General features: G+C 43.6%; 2 protein-coding genes across 2 annotated transcripts; both read right to left on the reverse strand.

The window, feature by feature from the left end:
• Nucleotides 1-36: 36 nt before the first annotated feature.
• slc25a19 (solute carrier family 25 member 19) lies at nucleotides 37-3,664 on the reverse strand. Its single transcript, XM_071912345.2, has 7 exons — nucleotides 3,560-3,664; nucleotides 2,976-3,139; nucleotides 2,241-2,396; nucleotides 1,828-1,998; nucleotides 1,485-1,665; nucleotides 1,240-1,370; nucleotides 37-1,141 (listed from the first exon to the last, which is right to left on the reverse strand). Exons 2-7 carry the CDS (start codon nucleotides 3,105-3,107, stop codon nucleotides 962-964), a joined length of 951 nt encoding a protein of 316 aa, XP_071768446.1. The 5' UTR covers nucleotides 3,108-3,139; nucleotides 3,560-3,664; the 3' UTR covers nucleotides 37-961.
• A 2,791-nt stretch (nucleotides 3,665-6,455) lies between these two features.
• Nucleotides 6,456-23,109, reverse strand: LOC139921923 (cytoplasmic phosphatidylinositol transfer protein 1-like). The gene is made up of 8 exons (XM_071912323.2): nucleotides 22,868-23,109; nucleotides 19,084-19,172; nucleotides 17,338-17,345; nucleotides 13,488-13,559; nucleotides 11,611-11,706; nucleotides 9,278-9,433; nucleotides 8,505-8,568; nucleotides 6,456-6,766 (listed from the first exon to the last, which is right to left on the reverse strand). Exons 1-8 carry the CDS (start codon nucleotides 23,107-23,109, stop codon nucleotides 6,456-6,458), a joined length of 1,038 nt encoding a protein of 345 aa, XP_071768424.2.
• Between the last annotated feature and the right edge of the window lie 732 nt (nucleotides 23,110-23,841).

Below are 23,841 nucleotides of genomic sequence, written 5' to 3' on the forward strand. Positions count from 1 at the left end.
ATGATCTCTAGTAAAGCGGACACAGTGGATGAGTCTCATCATAAAAACTTTATTTTAAAAATAATGACCTGAATTTCTTTTACAGTCTTAATAGTACACATATAGGCACAACTACACTGCCACTATAAGAGTTTAACCTAGCATGAGTTTTAAACTTGCTCCAAACTCTTAGGTAGCAGTGTATTTGGCCTATTCAATGGAACACATTGACCAAGTGCAATCATTTGTCCATCCCAAGACATACATAGAATAAATATTACACTTGCAGTAAGTGTTCAGATTATGCACAACAGCCACCACACAACCCCAAAGCACATTATCCTGCACATTTCTTCCACAACTTAATGAACAAATGTCAAAAAAAGCAAATCCTCATCATCACTCCCTCAAATTAAATCCTAGATGGTTCTACAGGTTTCCACTATTTTTGCATTAACACAACATTTAACCTGAAACAATGGGTTGATTATGACCTATCATTGTCACAAAAACACCAACAAAGTGCATCAACTTTGGCAGTCATGATTTGTTTAGTTATGACTAAACAAAAGTCTAGGCTTAAAACATGTATGGTTAAATATGGTACATAAAGTATTATGGCATTTAACGTTTAAAAGCAACCAGTTATAATCCTTAAAAACCCAGAGTAAAATGTTAAATAAATAAAAAAATACATTTGACTTTTGATGCTTGTACTACACAAGGTGTAGTGACAGACGCCACAAACATGATGAGGTTATGATTTTCTCCTTGCATGTAAACACAAATACAAAGCACCAAACACAGCTGATAAAAATGTGTCCAAGTCTTATAGTGATGTTGACCCAAGTGCAAGCAGAGAACACAGCATGTGTACATTTCCTTTGTCCGTGTCACTGTACCATCTGTGTTTGCTTCTTCCCCCCCCCCCCATCACTGACTGCTGTCGTCATTTCTCCAAGTCCTTGGTAAGTCCATTTGCTCACTGGCTCTCCTTGAGGTTATGCATGGCATTGAGGAATAACTCATACCAAAAGAAGGTGAAGCCTGTTGACAGCGCAGCCTTCAAAAGGCTGGGGGAGAGGCCTTTGAAGAAGCCTCGGACGCCCTCCTCTTTGGCTATTTGTACCACACAGTCCACCAAGCCTCTATAACTCCGCACCTGCATGTGAGAAACAGAGGGAGATAATACATGACAACTGCACATCAGATCCAAGATACGTATTCCAAGGATGTGAGACGCACTGCAGGCAAGCTCACCTGTCCAAAGTGAGCTCTGGCTTCCTCAAAGCCCCCCACCTGCAGTCTCTTCTTGAAGAGGTCAAAGGGGTATGTGATCGTTTTGCTGATCACTCCAGCTCCGCTGCCACACACCAGGCTTCTCAGGTTCCCTTGGATAGGGGACATAAAAAGTCATGAGACTTCAAACTCTGAATGCTGTGTGTGTGTAAACAATGTCACACAGTGTAATAACAGCCACGGGCATCTGTTTGATCTCCACTGACCTCCAGAGTTGCTACCCTTGGGCGATGGACCCAAGAGCTTTTTAAAGACATTGTAGAAAAAGAACTGCAGCCCAGCATAGGGAAAGACTGCCACCAGTGTAGGAGCCAGGCCACGGTAAAACGTCAGCACTCCGCCTGTGCGGTACATTGTAGACACAGCATGCCGTAGGTTCCGATACACCTGAGGTGATGAGACGGATGAGGCACGATTAGCACCAGGATAAACTTCTATTTCAGTGTTTATCTGAATTTACAATAAAAAATTGATCACAACAAAGAGAAGCACATTTGACTCGATAAAAGATAACTTTGTAACAACTGTGTTAGGTCTGGCCTGTCCCACCTTGGGTTCTCCCTGGGCTGCAAAGCGTGTCCGTAGCGTGTCCAGAGGCTGGCAGGCCACTGTGGCAGAGCAGGCGGCCAAACCCCCACACACAAAGTGCACCCCTGCCGTCTGGCTGTCATACTGCGACGTCTTGTGGACCACCTCGGTCAAACACTCAAAACTGGCAAACTGCAAGGCACACATACCCAATTAGGCATAGCCACAAATGCAGCCAGTACAGCTATGAATAAAGACGACTGCGGTGAAACAAAAAAGTGAACCTCGTGATTATAGTTCATCATGTGATAGTTATTGAGAAGGCGAGAGCTAGACTAAAGGATGCTGTTGAATTTCAGGACAGATGGTTCCATTAAAGCAGAATAAAGAAAAACACTCAATCTTATAATAAGCATACATTACACAGGCCATACCTGGACTGCCCCGAAGCAGACGGACAGGAGCTGTGCAGGGGTGTGGCCCTTCCAGAAGGCAGACAGGCCCTCCTCCGTCAGGATGCAGCGTGATGCTTGGAATAATCCCCAGTACTTTCCCTCCGGCCTTTGTGACGATACACGCTCTATCTGCAACTGTGGGGAAAAAGAAAAAGAAAACAACATACTCATATCAACGTTTTGACAGACAGGATAGAAGCATGCTGGACAGTTGTGACCCCTGCAAAGAATATTAGTGTTACAGTGGAGTGTTACCACTTACATAGGCCTATTTGTGTAATGCGACCCATCCTGGACTGGGCATGCTCAGTGTGCCTGAGGGTTTCAGTGCGGTGCCTTTGTGACACAAGTCAGAGTAAAATTGTCCAACACTAAACACGATATACTGTATAGTGAACATGAGTGCAATGCCACTCACAGACAGCATTACCGGCCTGTTTGTTTCCACTCTACAATCAGGATGTTCAGTGATAGTTGAGTTGCTGAGATGTGACGTTTTAGGCAGAGAGTATAGTGACAATATTGACAACTGATGGTAAATGTGATGTATAATGTTATATGTTAATGTTTGGCATTCAATGTAAACAATTAGTGTTGATATGTGTTTCTAATTTCCATATCGGTATATAGAGTATATCTGTAGTGAATCCTGTTGCCGACTCCCAACCACTGCATCGATCTGTGAACACACCAAGTATGGTGACAGATTATTACCTGAAACCTAATCTTAATGACATCGAAGGGGCTGACGAGGGCTCGGGTGACCATCCCCGCACATGACCCAGCCAGGGCGGCCTCCTCTGGGGACAGAGCAGCACCCTGAGCCCCAGGGTCATAGCCCACCATCTCTCCACAGCAGCCTCAGGTCAGCGTCAACACTACGGGGAGAAATGATGAGAGTTTAGAAAGTTTGTGCAGTACCTAGTCGCCTATCTCTCTGTGTGGTTTGGTTTCTATATCATGATGCTAACTAGACAGCTAGCTTTATTATTGCAACAAAATATAGGTGAAGTTTACATATTACGCATTACAAATAATACTACCAAGCATGAATTGCTATGAAGCAGCAGCTAACTTCAGCTTCGTTAATAACTGACTACGCTAACTAACTTCGTGCTGACCAAGCCCTTAACTACCAGAACATGTGTGTAGGGCAGCCAGAGGGACCTTGGCTGGACGGGGCAACAAGCTAACGTTAAGCTAGCAACAACAACAGTTACTACAGTAACGTTACCTTCTGAAGCCCTGGCCCAAAGCTTAGGGCTCCAGCGGGGCAGGACAGGTGGGCAGTTACTCACCTTATAGTAGAAGTCCTTCACAAATACAACCAACGTCTGGACTAACGTTAGCTAGGACGAGTACGAAAACTAACGTAGGACGAGAAGAGGTTACTACTAACCCACGCCATGAACTACTACTTCCGGATCAGTTACTTCAAAATAATAGGCGTCTATCTGTTGCTAGGGGGAGTGGCTCCAACAAATTTACTATAGTTCCATTATTTTACGTGAAAGTACAGAGGTTGCACTTTGCATTAAACATTTCTGCACTTAAGTTCCTAGTAAAATTAGAGAAAACTAGGCTACTCTGAAACTGTAGCCTAGGATGGAAAGGTGAGCGCCTCAATCTCTCTACCTATCATGTAATATATTTGCTAGCAATTTGAAATTATAACCCTATATGATACATTTCTTTCTCAAATTTTCAGGACTAATATCTAGAATCTTGCAACAACATGTACGGTATAACCATCTTTATTCTCTCTGACTTTCCTTCTGTCCAGACAAATATCTTGACCCTCTCTCCTGGATACAATATGAAACTTGCTGTGAGTGCCAAAAGCTAATCTTAAAGCTCTTGAACTGTTAATCTATAACATAAAAGTCTTTATTATTAGGGCTGCCTGCCGCCAGCATGACCCCAAAAAGGAGGACACCTCTGGGGCAGAGTGGGTAACCACCACAGCTACAGCTGCAGCTAGTGTGTGTGTGTGTGTGTGTGTGTGTGTACCAACGCCTCAAACCGATAAGAGGTGATACTGAAAAGAAATAAAGGGATTGGCAAAAAACATTTAAATGTACTATGAAATCAATTTTTCGTGTTTTTAGTGGAGTCTTATTAAAGTTACTTAGGATAAAGCCCCAACAGGCCAACGGCATCTTGAATCTTTCTATAAACACATTCTGCAACAGAAGCTCCTCTAACCTGCATGTAGAGCAGAGCTGGGCAGGTTACTGAGATTCGAGCCTGCAGGTTCTGGACTCACCTGGTTCATCCTACTTATCTATTATAATAAATAGATTCAATAACAGTTGAATTGATTTGAATTGAACTGATTTAAATTGAATTGTTATTTAATGGGTTAGCACTGTCACCTCATAATGAATGAATCTCAGCCCCGGTCCTTTCTGTGTGGAGTTTGCATGTTCTCCCCGTGTTCGGGTGGGTCTCCTCTGGGTGCTTCTTTTATACAAGGCTACTTTAACAGCCAGGCTAGGCTCTCACTGTGTGTGTGTGTGTGTGGGCATGTTTGATGGCCATATTGTTTTCAAAATATATCTGCAAGCGTTAAGGTTTGACAGCCATAAGAATAGCGGAATAGAACAGATGCTAAAGCTTGGGGCTTCTGTAATTCAAGGCAGGTGGGATATAGAGATTAGACCTCATATAATGAGACAGATATGTTGTATATATCAGAAAAGTAGTTGTTTAATTGTATAGTCAGAAGATGAAGTGATGAAGTCAGAAGTGAGCATGGCCACATATTTGCATTCAAGCTTGCATGATCAATGAATTGTATCAGCAGGTGATGCTGGCAGGTTAGATCCCACAGTGTTTTCTCCTGGAAACTTAGTCTTAACCCTTATTTCAATAGACATTTTAAAGTATGTTTTGAGTACATATTCAGCACTGATAAAGGGGTGAAGGTGTGAAATATCTTTTGTATATTTGTCCCATGAACACTTTATCACCTCTAAAATGTAAATAAATAGAGAGTAAGTGAAAGCATGTGAGAGCAAGCTCTTACAGTATGTGACAATTCCATTCAAATAAAGGCTATTATTAATGAATCACTTTCCCCCCTCACACAATTATGGATACAACAGTATTTTATTTTATTTTATTTCATTTACTGAATACAAAACACATCAACAGTATGACTGTAAATGAATACAGTTGAAATGAATAAAGCAGCAAAACAACAAATTAACCATGTCAGCCTATAAAAGTCCATTTAAACACAACATCAATTATGTGGCTGAGATAACAAGGAAAACAACATAGAGGACATTTAATTCACAAATACTGCATCTGTAATCAAAACCATGCAATTATGTAAGCCATTTTAAAGACACCATGGTTGACCGAACGCACTATAATCAACAGACACTAAAATACACCAATAGTATCAATTTTATAGCAGCATGATCACTGAACATGGTACTCTTTTTACTAAGTAGTGACATTTTAATGGTTCTTTAATGTACATATATACAAAACACAATCACCTTACACCTGACTGTGAAAACCATTATACTCAACTGATACAGCGGCCAACGAGAATCTGTCAAAAGTCCAAACCACACAAATAGATACGTCAAATCACAAGCTGCAGTTTTCAAAAGCCAGAGGGCGGGCGGACTCAAACGCAAAGCATAAAAATGAAACTGTGTATGCATGACGTTTATATGCACTGATTGAATCTCGACGTATCTTGGCAACAGAACCCTGAGAGATCAGCTGAGATGAAAGCAGGGCGATGCGCTGCGGGGCAAAAACATTTCCAGGAATGTACGCTACACCTAATCTGAGTAATTGACCTCCGTGTGAGCTTACTGTCTGATGCACGGTGCTGGCTGACTGTTTTTCTGAGGAGACGAGGAGAGGAGAGGAGAGGAGAGGAGAAGAAGGAAGGCTCAAACTGCGTTTGTTAGACTCTCAGTGAACGTACTGTTACCTTTACATCCTCCTGTCTTATTGTTGTGGGCTGCCTGCCTGCACCTGTAAAGGCAGTCTGAGAGCGGTTGGTTTTACTGTAACACCGGCTAGTCTGCTGAGAGGGGGGCTGGGATCACCAGGACAGTGAAAAGTCTCCTTCACTTCAGCTGGCTGAGGGGGCATTGTGGGATCTGCTGGGCAGGCATCCTCCATGGATTTGCAGGTAGAGGGGTCACCACCGGCGCCGCCCCGCTCTCATTCGGGCTGGGGGCTGGAGTTCCAGGAGAAGAAGCTGGGCAGTTTGAAGGCCGAGTCCCTGCGGCCCGGGTCCGGCAGGGTCAGCGTCTCCGGGGCCGACTTCTTCCTGGGACGCTCCTTGGGCACCGACAGGAACTCGGGGGCCTCCGTGGAGAGCGGGGTGGAGGGGGCACTGTTGGGCCCGTTGCGGGCGACGGACGGCAGGGGCGTCTCTGTGATGGAGATGGCGGGGGGGAAGGTGCCGATCTTGAGGTTGGTGGCCTCCTGGGTGGCGCGCTCGTACTCTCTCACCTCCTCCATGGTCATGTCTGTGGAGGCATCACACATTTGGAAGAGTAATAAGATTGTTTTGTTGTTTTGGAATTACTAAATAGGTGTATGATACTTGAAAAATATAAATACATAGGGCAGTCAGAACTGTGTAAACACTTAGGCCATGGTACAGCATTGTGCAATTTCTTATGATTGCATTTCACATCTATTCTAATAGTGCATGAGTCAGGGAGTTGACCGACACCCCTTGGATTGACAATGGCTATGGTTACACGTTATCAATCAATACAATTTTTATCATCCAATTCTTCTTAGTCCATGTAGTTTGGATGCAGTCACAATGCACATAAAAGCAATGTAAAGAGAGTGGGAGGACAGCCACACGTTTCTGGCCAAGTGTGGACATACAGCCTATAAAAATGTGTCTTTTGAAACTTTTGTTAAATATTAATGGGAAATAACACGGCAGCGATGGTTAGCTTGACTTAGTAGTTTACATTGGTTATACCAACACTTCTGTGAGAACTTACATAAGCCGTGGAATTAAGTTCTTCAAAAAGAGCCAAAGACACAGCTACATAACATCAAACAGTTCTGGGCAGGAAAATCAAAGAGGCTTCCTACTGTGCAGTCAAGTCCAAACTTCTAATCAGTACAACTGGTAGAAGGGTGAACATAAGCCTTCATACATCGTCTACAAGGTGTGCGTGTGTGTGTGTGTGTGTGTGTGTGTGTACTTGTGCATTTGTGAATAAGTGTACGTGGGTGTGTACATGCATGTATTGTTGCAGCAGCTTGTACAAAGCATAATCAAACATTTATGATGGATTGGCAGTAGCACAATGGTTTGAAAGTAAAATGCGTCAGAGAGGCACAAACTGAACAGTGGAGACGAAATGAACACATACAATGCAGAATAGTGGAGTTTTCTCTAGAAATAAAAAGCTCATCTATGGAAAGCTTCAATAATACTAGAGGACAGGAGCTGATATTTGACAGCCTCCTTCAATTTTCTATTTCAATTCAAAGGTGCTTTACTGGCATGACATACAAAAGTACTTATAGCAAAAACAACACAAATGCACAGATTATGACAATCATGACAATGTGACATTAACAACAGCAAATGGTTAAAAAATATCACATCGATCAATCAATCAATCAATCAATCAATCAATCAATCAATCAATCAACTAATCAGTGGACAAATTTATGAAAGGATATACAATCTGCATCTCTTTTTTAACTGAAATGAAATGAAAAATGACTTTTTGACCTTGGTAGCTAATTTCTCATGTCATAATAGAATAGAATAGAATAGAATACCTATTTAACAATAAATGTAAGAAAATTGTATTTTTTTCTTACAATATTTTTATATAGAATAGTGTATCTTTAATGGTTACCTCATGGTGTACCTGGAGGTGTAAAATTCCAACCAATAAAACCATCACAGATTTTTTAACAATCCCGCCCCTCCGCCCTTCCCATCAAATAAAACTGAGTTTCTCTCCCTAACTGATATCCCATTGGTTTACAGTTTCAACAGGAAACACATCAAATTAAGGAAGCAAGATTCTCTATCAAAATGCACTTTCATTGTGACTTCACAGCCATTAATAATGATCTGGGCTTTGCCACAACATCAAATTACAATCTTGAGACGAGTCAGCGCCTGTACAGAGAACAAACAGTAATGCACATGCTCATCATGGTACATCATGCACACACTGCCATCATCGCCACAAAACCATCAACAATAACCAAACTTACCAATCCATTCATCCACCCAGGCAAACGCTTGCCTGTGTCCTAAAAGCAGGACATCCCGAATCACCTGAGTGGAATTAGAAAAAAAAAGATAAGACAAGAAGAGTAAATAAAAGATGGAATAAGAGGCAAGGTGTCAGTGGGACAGAGGCACAGTGGGACAGAGGCATGGAGGAAGACCAAGGAGAGAAATGTGTGTCAGGGAGAGTTAACTCTGAAGGCTGGTGAGAGTGTGTGAAGTTGTGAACATTTTAAGTTCTAAATGTATGTTTCCACTCACCCCAAGGGGAAAATGATTAATATAGTCTGTCCTGGTGTCACCATGTGAGTAATGGCCCTGTTTGACTGTGTGTGTGTGTGTGTGTGTGTGTGTGTGTGTGTGTGTGTGTGTGTGTGGCTGCCTCGGGCAAGGAGAGGAGAGGGACAGTTCACACAAGGGACAGATAGAGGGGCAGGTGAAATGGATTTGGGAAATAAGAAATGTGAAGTTGACAACTTTTCTGGCGAGGAAATGGAAGGCGATGCAAGGCAATCTGTAGGATGTGAGAAGGGCAGATACTGGAACGCTGGACTGGGTTAAAGCCAACTGGCCCTCTTGCATATCAGATATATTTCAGAGCGGAAAATGGAATGGCTGTGGCACTGACCCGCAGCAGCACAGGTCAAACAGTTTGGCTGAGTGAGGAAAGGGAACACGTGTGAGGGCAGGGGGAAGTGCATCTGCAACCTCACTATCCACGAAAAGATTCATGCCAAAACTTTTTTTTGGTCCTGACCTTGTGTACAAACTGCTCCACGCGCGTCTGCAGGCCCCAGACTTCGAACTTGACAGTGACCAGTTTGTAGGAGCACATGATGGGGTCCTGGGTGTTGATCCAGCCCTCCTGCAGCAGGCCGCGGTTAGTCTTCTCTGACTTGAAGTACCGCAGGTCCTGCAAGACCGCAGAGAAAAGGAAGGAAAGTCTTAACTCACTGTTTCTCTTAAGCTTTGCAGGAGCTCTTTGTCAGCAAAAGAGGACGACTCCGCATTTCACAATAAAACATTCTTTTAATATCCCCAGCGCATAAAAGTCATTCAAAAAATGTTCCCAGCACCTGCCACAATCCAACGGATGGACCCTTTTTTCTGCACAATATGTAATCTGTATCACCCATTTGTAAGCTTCTATCATCAAGAACATACACACACACACACACACCATTCTCCCCCCCCCTGCAGTATAGAACAGGATCACCTGCGTTTATTACAAGCTTCACGGAGAGTACAGCCAAGCTGCACAGTGGGAGTTCTCTAATCACAAACTTTACATGCATTAATCACTGCTCCCTATAGGCTAATTATGCAAGTGCGCTCATTAGTCTTGGGGTTATGTGTCTGCCTGTGATTGAGTGTGTGCAGGGGTGATGCACAACTCTCCCCACACCTGCTGAGATAACACTTGTAGTGGAGAGGGAGGAGGCCCATTGCATTTGATTGCGCATAAAACGTGTCATAAGGTTTCATGCCAGAGAAAGAGGGAATAGTGATAAATGTTAATGAGAGCCTGTTCTGCTCTAAGCACATCTTTTAAAATAAGAAAATGATATGATATAATTATGTCACACAATGTTTTTCTGTTTTCCCAAGACCTGCTGAACCAGTTACTCTGGGTTGGAAACTGTGGTGCTGAAAGTGATATTTCAAATTTGATATATATTTTAATTTTTTAGCTTGTAAACCTCAATTTAACTTCATGAGCAGCGAACCTCTGACATCAGATGCGTCGGGAATCCTTACTCACCGTAATTGTTCAGGCGTTTTCCTTACTAACAATTGCAAATAGGCAAAATTAAATCATAAAATGCAACCATGGACGCAGAAAAAGTCATATCAGGATTACATCACTGTAGTTTGTAAGTAGTATGACTTTTTTGGACTCGATTTTCAGAATGAAATCAAGCGAGTAATGTCACTACAGGCCCGCGGCTGTCAAAATTTGAGTTCAACATCATGTCGAGCCATGTCTGAGCATGTGGAACGAGTATGCATATAAAGAAGGGAAAATGTGTCACCATATTGCTTTATTTGAACTAAATCTTGCACTATGTGTCCAGCCCTATACAGCAAGAAAGCAACATTGTGATGATGTCAGTGTCCAAGACTTTAAGCAAAGACATGCACATGCTGTTAGCACTGTGGTGCTTTTAGGGGGCTGACCACACTGCTAATTATAGTTCATTCATGTATTACAATGGTCTCTGTGGTGTTTGACGATGCAGTCAGTGGTGTATCGCAGATAAGCTGCTGTGTTCCCTCCTCCTGCATTTAAAAACCAGCCGTCTTCAAATCAAATGATGTTTACATCGGCCGTCTGCCATCTTCTTTTAGCCCAGGACAACATCTCTGGGCTATTCTTAGCTCTGAGGGGATAAAAGCAGAGGCCATAAACCCCGACAGAGGCGGGAGTGGGGGGGTCGGAGGGTGGGGTGTGGGGTGGTGGTGGGTTCGGGTGGTGGGGGTGGGTCAATCATAAAAGACCGCTGCAGTGCCGTCTTGACCCCTCATGTCTATTAATAGCTCAGCTTTTTATAACTATCACACCCTGGTAGACAGGCACACACACATACACTCCCACCCACACACACACACACACACGCACGCGCATACAAATGTCAAATCACCACATCTAATATCTAACACCTCCCCCACACATAAACATGCATCGCCCCCCTCTTCCATCACTCTGAGGAGGCAGATGGCCAGCTGGTGATCAAAAATGAGCTGGAGCTGCTAGAGCAAGATAACACACTATTCTGTTTGTCTACTCACAGAGTGGAGCCCCCCCCCCACCTCCATTCGCCTCTCTCTCCATTCCTCCCTTGATTACTTCCCTCCCCTCATTCTTCTATTCGTCTCCATTGTCTCTCTTCACTTCTCTCCCTTTCACACTCCCATCTCTCTCCATCCCTGCTTCATTCCTCTCCCCTTCCCAATTTCCCCCGTGTGTGTGTGTATCCTTTCACTATATGCTCCTTTACACACACACACACACACATGCAAACACAGGCACAGACAAAGTGTGTCTTGAGGTCAGTGGCTTGACCCCCTCGCCCCCTCTGGCCTCCTCACCTCTGACTCCTTGTAGTGACGCTCGGGGATCTCGTCGTAGGCGATGTCCACGAAACACACCTCTGTTTCCTCTTCTCTGGGCTCGCCACCAAAGATCTGAGGAACAGGCAGAGCGGCACGGTGAAAGGTGATTCAGTGTGTGGAAAAAAACACCCTTAAAACTTTCCAAAGCCAAGTGAGTGTTCAGAGGGGTTTGGGGGTTCGATAGTATGACAACGTCCTGCTGGTCTTACAAGTGCAGAGGGCGGGCGACATGAAGTGACTCTTTTCTTTCTGGCTTTCCACTCAGACAATACACTGAGTCTGGGGATGAATGTGACTCACATTCGGTCAGTGATTACTCCGGTGTCGAGGGGCGACGGATCATTTCTTCCCGTGTGACTCAGACAGGACCAGGAAGCAACGCTGGCTAGTTACACCCTCCTTTTCAGAAAGCTTTCGCTGCTACTGCGTCACAGATAGTGATTCATACATCATGTGCAGACAGAATATGTGATTACAACTCGTATACAGATGTGAGAGAAAGAGGAAAGGGCAGGGAGAGGGATGGGAAGAGGGTTAAAAAGCAGGTGAGAGGAAAAGGCAGGAAGAGGGAGAAAAAGGGAAATGTGAGAGTGGTGAGAAAAGAGAAAGGATAGAGGTGGAGCTGGAGAAATGGTGGAGATAGAAGGGAAAATGTAAATTTGAGAGAGTGAGAGGAGCAAACATTGCTCTTCTGCACACTTGTCTAAAACACCACCGCTTGTTACTTAATTGGAATCGGTCTCAAAACTCTCGTAATGTGGAATGAAACCAACATAAAGTATTTACAACTATCACGACCCACCACTAAGTGGAGCTGCAGGCTTTTGTTTTCATCCATGGATTGAGGCAATATTGCATAACCCTCAGACCCGGCCCTGCTGCCAATCAAACAGTGTGGAGTGGCACTGAAGGAGAGGCGGACAGCAAGCACAGGGCTTTTAACAGTGATGAGACACGCCATTAAAACCAGGAGGAGCTTGTCGTGTTGCTACAAGTGAAAGCCAACGGTGACTTTTTAGCTGCTAATGGGGGTGTGGCAGGAGCGGGTGGTGGGGTGTTAGGGTTGTTGTGTGTGTGTGTTAGGCATGTGAGTCCGCCTGCACCTGCAGCTCATTGCCACAGCTGTAGTTCATTGCCATAACCTGCCATAATGATCTGTGTTTAATGATATGAACATTTCATTTGAAAGACATCAGAGAAAATGTTAAGGTGTGTGTGTGTGAGAGAGAGAGAGATTTTCATGAGATTTCTTTCAGGAAAGCCTATTTCTAACTTCAGTTATAGCACTTGGGTGAGCAACAAATTAAAGTGTCTGTGAATTTGAAATAAAAACAATGCCACTGAGGGAGAATGCGTCCAATTACTCTCCTTCAGCACGCTGTGTGTGTGAAGCACTCGGATATCCAGAGGAATGAGACCTTGGTGTGAAGTACAGACAGACTATTACTTTCTTTGGTCTGCCAGCCTGTGGCAGACCAAAGAAAAAAAAAAAAAAACCTCTTCATATCCTTCACTTAATAAAAAGACTGGGTTATGAGCAAAAACCTCACAATTAAGTGCTGGAACAATGATGCAATAACCCTCCGACAAAGAGAATGCGCCAGTATTGATTTGGAGGCTTTGAACTCAGAAGACGGGGTGAGCGAATATACGGGATGAAAAAAAGATGAGGCAATGAAATGATAGGCAGGTGTGCAACAGGGGACTGGCAAAGTTACAGGAGGAGAAGCTGTGAAGCGAAATATATTTAAAAAAGTAATAGTGAAAAGCCATGCTGAGATCCCCTCTTTTTCTCTCTCACATCTATCCACACAATAAGCTCCCAACCACCTACCACCCTGGCATCTACTCACGTTGTCATTGCTCCCTTTGTTGTCTTCGTACTTGGACTCTATGTGGATGGAGAACTTAGGCAGGAAGGAACACTGGAGGGGATAAAAAGAAGACAAGACGGTGAAATAAATACACACAGAGAGAGAAAGAGAGAGAGAGAGAGCCTCCTTTGTCAGATGATAATTATTCAGGTTAGGCTTGGATCAGATCTCACTACACAGGTAGAGGCTTTCTGTCACCTGATCCACATGAATAAATATGAGACAGATTGTGTGTCTGCGTGTTTTATCACCCATGCCAGCCGAGTAGTAATGATTATTCTCTCCCTCTGTAGATTTACAGCCCCCTTGCACATGCTCCCTCCCTTCATAGGCACCGCTACACACACACACACACACACACACACACACACACACACACACACACACACACACACACACACACACACACACACACTCACTTTAATGCCCTTGGCCAGTTGACAATCATTCAGCAGCTCTTAAGCACAGGGGTTTGATTAGATTAACGCTTAACACTTCCAATTATTATAAAACCCAATACTGGAATACTGGTTACATAAGCTGTTGATGTGTAACCCTGTGTGTTTGTGTGTGTGTGTGTGTGTGTGTGTGTGTGTGTGTGTGTGTGTGCATGTGTGTGTGTGTGTGTGTGTCACAGCAGGATAGATACAACACGATGGATCAATTGCCCTGCAGCACAGGGAGGAAAGATCTACAGACTTGATGCTTGGAGTTTAGTGTATTTGTTTGTATGTGTGTGTGTGTGTGTGTGTGTGTGTGTGCCTGTTCGTCCTGTAATTACTCTGCAGTAAGGCTGTGCTCACTGGCCTGGTGAGGTTCTGATTTAGGAGATGGAGAGAGAAGTGTGTGTGTGTGTGAGAGAGAGAGTGAAGGCAGAGGATAAAACACATAAATCTTCAACCTACAGAAAACACTGTCATTGTCAAAGACTGACTGAGCTTTGATGTGACATCATCATTGACTCCTTGTTATTCATTTTCTCATCATATTCCTTATGGCCCAGGAGTGTGACCTTGCACTTCATGTGTTGATGTTCTTAGCTGCTGCAGCATATTTACACAGTGTTGGGGATAACGTATTAGTCTTTCAATTCTTGCAATCCAGTATTAGTTACTTTTTCAAATTATTTTTAATAATTGTGGTTTGTGTTGGACAGAATATGTGAATATGAATTGTGTTGGCTTCCATATCCCTTTGCCGTTATTTTTCTTTTTCTTTCATATTGTTTAATTTTTGTTGCAAATTTAAAGTCTGCTTGATATAAATGAGATTGGCTTACTGTTATAAAAACAGAGCAATAGTCTTGCATTGCATTTTAAAACAATGATTGGCAACACACTTGGCAGCACAAGCCATATTGATACGCAGGATTTTGAAGTGGGTAGCACAAATTACTTTGAATAGAGAGTAAAAACTAGTTATTTTTAAGGTAAGCAACAAAGTAAAGTAACTAATTACTTTTAAAAGTAACTTACCCCAAGAGTGTTTACATATATGATGTGGAGCTAAGCTTTTGTTACTTTTACTTTTCCAAAAACAAATTCCTCCGGCCTTGTTTGAGTGAGTAATAAGGAATCGGAATATGAATGATCTGACTGTAAGGTGTCAACGTCGCCATCATCTCCTCATCTTTAAAATTTTCACCATCACCATCATCGTCATTATCGTCACAACCAAAGTCATCATCATCATCATCCTCATTTGCATCATCCTCACCACCACCCACCTCAGGCTGATTATAACAATACATTCCCATGGTGCATCAGTCCCACGCCGAGGAGGCATCATGACTAAACAAGCCCAGTTAAAACAGACTATAAATACTCCTTTAATTTACAAGAGGACCTCTTTCTTGTGGTTATGGGAGTCTTTTATCATCATCACTGAATATGTTTGGTGAAATTAGAAAATGCTGAAGGAGTCGCTTTTTAAACCCACATTTATCCAAGGAAAGGTTGCTGAATACATATTCTCATTTTCAGCAACAACTTATTTCATATTCATACGTTTGTACATTACCTGGCAGTACCTTACCTGGCAGCTGCCCAGTACAAGTGTTACTGCCACTGAGCGGCTCCACTGAAGTGACTGGGGATTAAGTGCCTTGCTCAAGGGCTCTGAACACTAGTTGTTCAGTAAGGGTATTACTCATTCACTTTTTCTGCCCTTTTTCTTTTCCCAGCTGGTCCTGGAATTTAAACTGACATGACCTTCCTCACACACCCAGAGGCTTCCACTAGCTACACCGGACCAGGTGGAAAGGAAAGAACCGGGCCGGCAATACATTTGTAAAGATTTTTAGTCGGGCTGGTTCATTCATGTTTTATTGACGTTTTCCTGCTGCATGTTCCCAGACATAAGGTGGGTGGGATAATGTCCCCTCTAATGTCCCAGAGCAAATCATTAGTGCTTCTCCTCAGCGATGGTCAATTGACCTGGTCACCCTGTGGGAGCTGCAGGGTGCGTTCATGTTTTCTAAGGGAAATTTCCTTATTGGTTGATATTGATTTTTATTGTCTACAGAGCAGCTGGTGACTTTTGAGGTAAATTTTCACGCATGCATGTATGAACGCATGAACACACACACGCACGCACGCACACACACACACACACACACACACACACACACACTGTGGCTATAACATAAAAGGTTTGGCTTTTTTTCATAATTTCAGTAAAGCCTAGGTTTGTGTCCAGGGTTGCCCATCCATACATGAATGAGCCTGTAGAGAAGACCAGACACCCACTGAGCAGATGGCCTGATGGAAAATGAATGAATCCCTCCATAAACTCTCTGCAAATTGAGATAAATCCATTGCTACAATCGTTCTTTGACTACATTTACAGTCATAAAGATCTGATGTCACGCCACTGCATCTAGACACGTCCGCACTTGGCCTAAAAATGTCTGATACATCTCCTGCGGCTTTATTTTTGTAATCTTTTCCTCTCAATTTTACTTACATTTCTTGTATGCACACTGTAATTGGATTTCATGTGATTTAATGTGAGCCTGGGCACTTTAAGGTTACAATGCAAAAATGCAAAAATCTGGCATGAGACCATCCAGACTTGCCCTTAATGCATCCTAGCATGATCAGATCATCATTGAAAGACTAAAATGTATCGTGAATGTGACTTTTGACATTGTTACATGCCTTGAAAAGTACTACACGGTCACATTCTAGGTTCCAAATCACACAAGGTTTTTGACTGATATGAAATTGGTTGTACTTCGATACGGAGATGATTGTAGTTAAATGTCAGTGCATGGAAACTGCAATCTAAAATGCGAGACAAGATGCTGTTTCTATCTGCGCTAGGCTGCGGCTGCGGTGCAATGCAATCTGATGTGTGAAGGTCAGAATATAACATACACAAAGATAATGTCTCATACATGTGTGCAAAAGTCTCTCTCTCTCTCTCACACACGCACACACACACACACAGAAACACACGCACGCACAGAGAGCAGATAGACAGCACACCGTAACAGATGATGAATTGAGACTTTTTAATGTAACAGCAGTCTATATCGTTATTTGTATTTGTGTGTGTGGGCGGACATATACACACGCATACAGTATATCTGCATGCTTTTAACGTGACAAGTGGCCGTGATTCCATAAATGGTCGGAAAGACTGGATTTCATCAGAGGAGGTATCTCACACACCTTAGTCGTTCGGTGCCATTAGCATTCGGAGGGTGCAGTTACTCTCACCTCTAACCTCTACCACATTGATTTACATGTCAGCTGTTGGATCAAAGGGTTTTTGTGTGTGTGTGTGTGTGTGTGTGTGTGTGTGTATGCAGATTGAGAATACTCACCGTGTACTCTATTCCCAGCAGAAGCCATCAGTATAATGGATAGAAATCCATTAATAATAGAAGGGGAGGGGGAGGGGGGCAGACAGAAGCGAACAAAGGAACAAAATAGTGTGAGAGAGACAAGCAGAGACTGGAGGAGAACAAGTCATTTAGTTCAAGATGGAGCAAGGACCATCAAGCATTACCAAGAGTACTTGCACTGAAAACGCTCCACTTTGTAATAACATGAGCAGTAAAGCCAAGGTTTTCAAATATGTGCAACATTGATTCATATTTTGGGTGAGTGCTCCTATTGAAGACCTATAACTGTTAACTGGACATACAGTATGTGTATATGGACAGATGAGCTACACTTCCCTCTACAGCTGCTCCCACACTGTATACCACACTGCTCAAATGATAGGCGGTATCTGTTGACTGGTATATACTGAACTGTCCCTTTGCACTGTGTAGAGGTGCTGTTGTGTGTCAGTGTGTGATGAAAAATTCTTCAATATGTTTCAATATGTCTCTGCACCAATCTCACCAAGACTCATTCTTATACATTTGTTTTAAAGTGACTCTGTATTTCTAGACTGTAATGTTGACACATTAAATTAATGCAGAGGTGACATTATGTGACTTTCTTCAATAACACCTTACATTAACTCCACTATATAACACATTTATAATACCTGAATAAAAACCTCATAACAGCTTTGTGGCACTTTCACGGATATTTTGTTGTGGACCGTTCGGATCTGCCAGCTAATGCATCCTGGCATTATTAGATGAAAAAAACACCATTGAAAGTGTAACTTGTATTGGGTGTGTAATCGTAACATATGACTTTACAATGTGTCTTGGAAATTAGACTACTGGTGTGTGCAGTAGTGTTTCATGTCATAGTTGCATTATTTGAAACTTAGTTTGTTACACCTATTGGCAGGACTCTGATCCTTAACCTTTTTGCTATTGGTTGCTTATAATGTTGGTGATCTAGGAATCAAAGCATATTATACTGTTGTATTCATTGTCAGTAGCTTTGGATAAAACTGTCAACTAAATTAAAAAATATTAATGTAGCAATAGTGGAGCAGTGTGTCAAATTATTGAGAAAAAAATTCAAAATATGTCTCCCTGTCAGTTGTAAATTTTAATTGAAAAGCGTGTCTTGGGGTTGCTCTAAACCTGGGTTCATGTTTAGTCTTACCATTCCGTCTTTTGGTAAAACCCTCCTGTCATCTCTCCATCAGTCACAACATCCCTCCTGCCCTCTATCTCTTCTTCCCTCCCTCCCTCCCCTCTGCCCACCTTGGCTCTCATTGTGGTTTGTGTTGGACAGAATATTGCTTTCATATCCCTTTGCCCTCCCAACGATCCCCGTATAATGACTGCCAGCAGGTGAGGACCATGTTTGTAGAGGGTTCGCAGAAAATGGAATTTTGTGTGTGTGTGTGTGTGTGTGTGTGTGTGTGTGTGTGTCAGTCTGTCTGTATGTGTAGGCTATGTCTGGTTTACCTCTACACACTCTTCTTGTACAGACAGCAAGGCTATCAGAGAAGGCCAGATCCTTATTATGAGAGACAGTGAATTTCTAGTTTTTTGATCAAACCATTTTATGACGTTTAATAAAGGGGCAACGTGTGTAAACGTATGCCAATGTATGAGTATGAATACGTATACTTTTTGTGTATATGTGTGTCCGTATCAGAGGATGTGCGTACATAGCAGCTAACAGCATTGGGATGTGTGACCAAGCATTACCTGTGATAGTGTAGGGATAATAGTTCCAAGCCTTCTCTGTCACGTAGAAAATTTTAGGGACCACTGCTCTTGCCCAGCTGGGCAGCTTGCTGAAAAACAGAGAGAGAAATGAAGGGATTAGTGAACTGAAAGAGAGGAGAAGAAAGAGAGCGAAGAAAAAGGAATGAAGAGAAAAAGTGACTTGTGTGCCATACAGACAAAACTGTCCTCTCTTGAAGTTTCTCCACTCTTTTTCCTTGGCCCCATCGCCCAGAATAAGCAATGACAGGCATCCAGCTGTGCGGAGCCATAATGGAAGCCATACAAGGCGGCCATGATGGCTCCCGGGGCAGTAGATAACAGTGATTACAGCCGGCACCCTGCAGTGGAATTTCTCTATGGCTGGCACGGTGATAGATACAGAGAGGGACGTGAAGGGCACAAAGTACAGAGAGCTGGTTATTACTCAACACAAATTGACTCAGGATGCTGACAGTTACAGCCAAGTAGCCGGGCACCTCATTCTGTGTCCAATCAAAATGCAAACCATTACTGAGGCAGGCAGGAGGGAGCGACAGGAGCGAGAGCCTGGTTACCTCAAGTGAAATTACCAAGACACACAATTGGGAGTGGATTTCCTTTTGAAAAAAACTTTTTGAAACTTTTAACTTTGGAACAGTAAGCCTTGATTTGCAATAGCGAAGTTGAAGGGAAATGTCAGTGTGGGCTCTCTGGTTATTGGGTCCCATCAGAAATAGTTCATTGCAGCCAATACCAACCGAGCCATAATGATGCAAATAGCACCATCAACGGAGACGGCAGCCATCTTTCAGTTTGAACCAAATGCCACCTGGAGGATAATTCTCACTCAAACCAGCCTTTGATTTTCTAACTCTCTCCCGCAATCTCTCTCCCTTCCCTTCCCTTCCCTTCCCTCCCCTCCCCTTATTCTTTGCTTCTTTTGTTAGCGTCTGTAGGTGGATGAGGTGACCATATTGGTTTCCCATTGATTCTATATAGGCCCACCGGGACATGAGAGACAGACAGGCGGTTCCCTCTGGTCCGGACTGTCAAACAGCCGGGGGAGCGCCCAGACACAGCCGACTGGTCACATGTCCACATGTCCTCACACTGCCTTTTGTGCCAGCTACACACACACACACACACACACACACACAGACTGCAGCTATAACATGGTAACAGGTGGTTTGTGGGTGGAGAGAGGCAGGCACAGCGTCCAACAGTGACTGCTCAAATTATCCATCACTTACACATGCCTGACCTCATCTTTCTCTGCCCACATACACACACTCACACACACAAACACACACATGCGCACGCTGACACACAGACACGCACACACAAGCATGCACACACACTGAGCCTTCCTCTCCTCTGAGTTTGTCAGTGACACTTCACATTTCCCAAAGGCCCACTTACATCTCACTTCTGACCACAGAACCTCACCCTCTGTCTCTGCCTCTCACTCTGGTAGCCTCCATTTGGCTCTCTTTCTTGTCTCTTTCTCACTGTCTTGCTTCTGGGAACGAACAGCACAGCTGTCCGCGACAAGATCTGAAAGTCTTTCATTCCGCTCAATTGGACTTAATCATCTTGTCACGCCGAAAGAAGGAGCGAAAATTAAACTCCACAGAAACACTGAGAGAGTCAACTGTCCAGGATCAACTGAACAGAACACGATCAGGACGACTGCTTTTGTTCCAGACAGGAGAATTGGATGATATTAACCCCCAGTTGTAAAAATGAGACGTGTTAAAATGACAAGTCCACTGTTCTTCAGTCTGTGCAAATCTAAAAGAACTGGATGAGTGGAGAAAATGTGGCAAGAGCACCCAAGGGCCCATTATTATACGGATAAGCCATATTACTTATGACTGTCTGTTCTCTTTTAAGATAACACTGGTGAATTAAGACCTAAAATGGCTTGGAGTTACAGAACTATTTAGTGTCCTGAGGCTTTAGGTTATACCCTATTACCCGAGCTGACCCACACAACAGACCTCACTTGGATTTAGTGAACCCTATGAATGGCCTATAGGGGCTACAGTATTCATTCAGTCAATCCAGGCTGGCTGCGTGGGCAGAATCATTCAGGATAATTAGTTCTCATAGATTTTCCCTGAGTGGACCGGGGCCTTGGAATGTGCCCGGGAAAGGTCGATTCTGTATGTGAAGGGTCCTTCAGGATGAATCTAGAAAGCTACTTTGACATAATAACTCTGTTGGGTGACGGTGCTTCCACTTCTCTCTGATCATTCTGATTTCCGATCACCTTGGGGAGCAGGGTGGCATAATGAGTGGAAAGACTTTCCTTCAACAAGGGCGCCCGGGTTCAGTAGATGAACCTGTGTTTTGACCTCATTATGGTGGGGGGGGCAAGCAAAAAGAGAATTCCCCTATAAGATCAACAGTGTCACATTCAATTACTTTATTTTTGATAAGGGTTGTTGGTGGTATTGATGGATTTGGCCTGCTACCAAGTATTTGGTGTGGACTCATTGCACTCAATGACCTGGTAAAGATAGGTCTATATGATGGGCCAAGTGGGATATTTCAGCAGTCAATGTATGGCTACAGAAGCATGTCATGCACTGATAAATACACAAACAACAGCTAAGGTGAAAAAGAAATGAATGGGCGGGAAAGAGAGAACGTGGAAAATATGAAGTCTGTATGATTGTATCCACAGGTGATGTTTACACTTGAGGTATAAAATATTAGGGGCATCTTCCTGATATTGAATTGCAGCCTCTTTGTCACGATCCAAACCTGAATTGTCTCAAAGCTTTTCAAAAAATCCCTCTCTAACTGGTCTGCATCATCTCCTCCTTGGTGATTGTTATAGATTTAATATGGGAAATCAATAAGGGATAATGGCTTTTACCTGGATTCACCTTATTGGCGAGGGGTCACATTCAGAGCAAACTCACAAATGAGGCCGGGGAGACTACACCTCAGACTCGTTCTTGCACTCGGCAGCAAATTCAATTGTAATCTACATAACAGAAAATCAAATATTCAATTTCACGCTTATCAAGTTTAACAAGGCATAAGGACAGAGCCGAGCTGGAAAATAGGCTTGGAATGAGATGAATCGGAGCAACTAAATACATTTCTCCCTCGCTCATCCCTGAGACGCGACAACCATGCTTATGCTGGCTTTGCCAAGCCTTATGAAAGCTGATATCTGCTTATGCGGCGATTATCATGCCCTATATATGACTAGTTATATATATGCCCACTTATTTCAACACACTAGCCTAGAGTTGCTGACATGAAGACATCAACGTTAGACATATAACCAATGACTAATCTATGTCTTAACTTGCAGCGTGGTTGTGAGGATAGGAGAGTGCCAGTGACAGTGATGCAGTGATGGGTGTGAAAGGGACATTACAAATGCTTATCCCTCCTGACAGCCTTATCAGCAGTAGCCTGATGGACGGTGTTATGGTATGCACTTGTGGTAGAATGACTAGGATTGTAAGGCGCGAGATAAAATATTAGGAGAATATAAAGTACAGCTTTTCAGGATAACAGCAGGATAGTGGAGTGAGTAGGGAGACTGTCCTTCAACCAGAAGGATTCAGATTCAGACACTGAATCCCTACCAGCTCCCTGTGGATGAGGGGCAATCAAACACAGATGTCTCTTTTGGAGGATCAGTAGAGTTTTCCATAAAATATACATTTAGACACCCTGACTGTTTCATTAAATTAAACACATACGTCGGACCCGGCTGTATGTCAGACACTGAGAGACATGGAGAGAGGAGGGCACTCACTTGTTGAGGTAGACTCGTTTCTCGGTGAACTGTCCAGGTCCGTGCTCGGGATCGTCGTACGGCTCGTTCTGGACCACCTCCACCCCCTCCCCGCGGTCGCTCTGCTCATGACTGTGCTTGCTGATCATATACAGCTGGCCGATCCGGTACTGGAGGACGGACAGACAAACAGACAAGGGAAACAAAAGCCAGAGAGAGAGACAGACAGACAGACAGACAGAGATGTTTGATATTAGATCCATAGTTTTATCAAATTTAGTGAGACAACTACAGGAGGAGTAGATCATCCCATCATATCAACATTATTACAGCCAGCAAACTGTCCTTATAGCGATGCTTCTGATGAAGTTGCTTTGGATGGGAACATTGTGTTCTTAATGGCTGTAAGTTCCATATCTGACACACAACAATATCATTTTATAGCAGCCGTAAACATAAAAGAACAAGGGGAAATACCAGGATTACTGTCCCCAGCGCATGTTCATGATGCCTGGGAACAGTCGCCATACCAACAAAAATCTGTGGATTAGGAGTTGTCCACAGCTTAGTCACAGAGGCGTCTGTTTTGGCCTCATCTCAAGTCAGGACCAAACAGCACAACAATAGTAACAGCAGCAGCACTAGCCAGCTAGGTGACCCCATCCCACGGCCCCCTGTGACACATCAGTCAACACCCACAATCCTTCACTCATCACTTACTGACCCACTTGGCCCGATGACGATGTTACTTTTGGTCGCCTCGAGAGGCCGGAATGGCGTGTCACGCGGCAACTATTTTCCGAAACAGTTGGAAAAGCCAAGCGATGTGGAGTGGGAGTGCTCAAGGGCGGAGATTTCCGACTGCTGGTAGGCCTATTTCCGGGCCGGGGAAATCGATACGGCCCCCGACGGCGACTTATGCCACCCTGCTGGAATGCCAAGGGGTCATGTAGGACTCAACCGCCACTCACAGAGGTCCAACCAAGGATAGCTGC

Source organism: Centroberyx gerrardi, chromosome 7, assembly GCF_048128805.1.
Source record: "Centroberyx gerrardi isolate f3 chromosome 7, fCenGer3.hap1.cur.20231027, whole genome shotgun sequence".
Taxonomy (NCBI): domain Eukaryota; kingdom Metazoa; phylum Chordata; class Actinopteri; order Beryciformes; family Berycidae; genus Centroberyx; species Centroberyx gerrardi.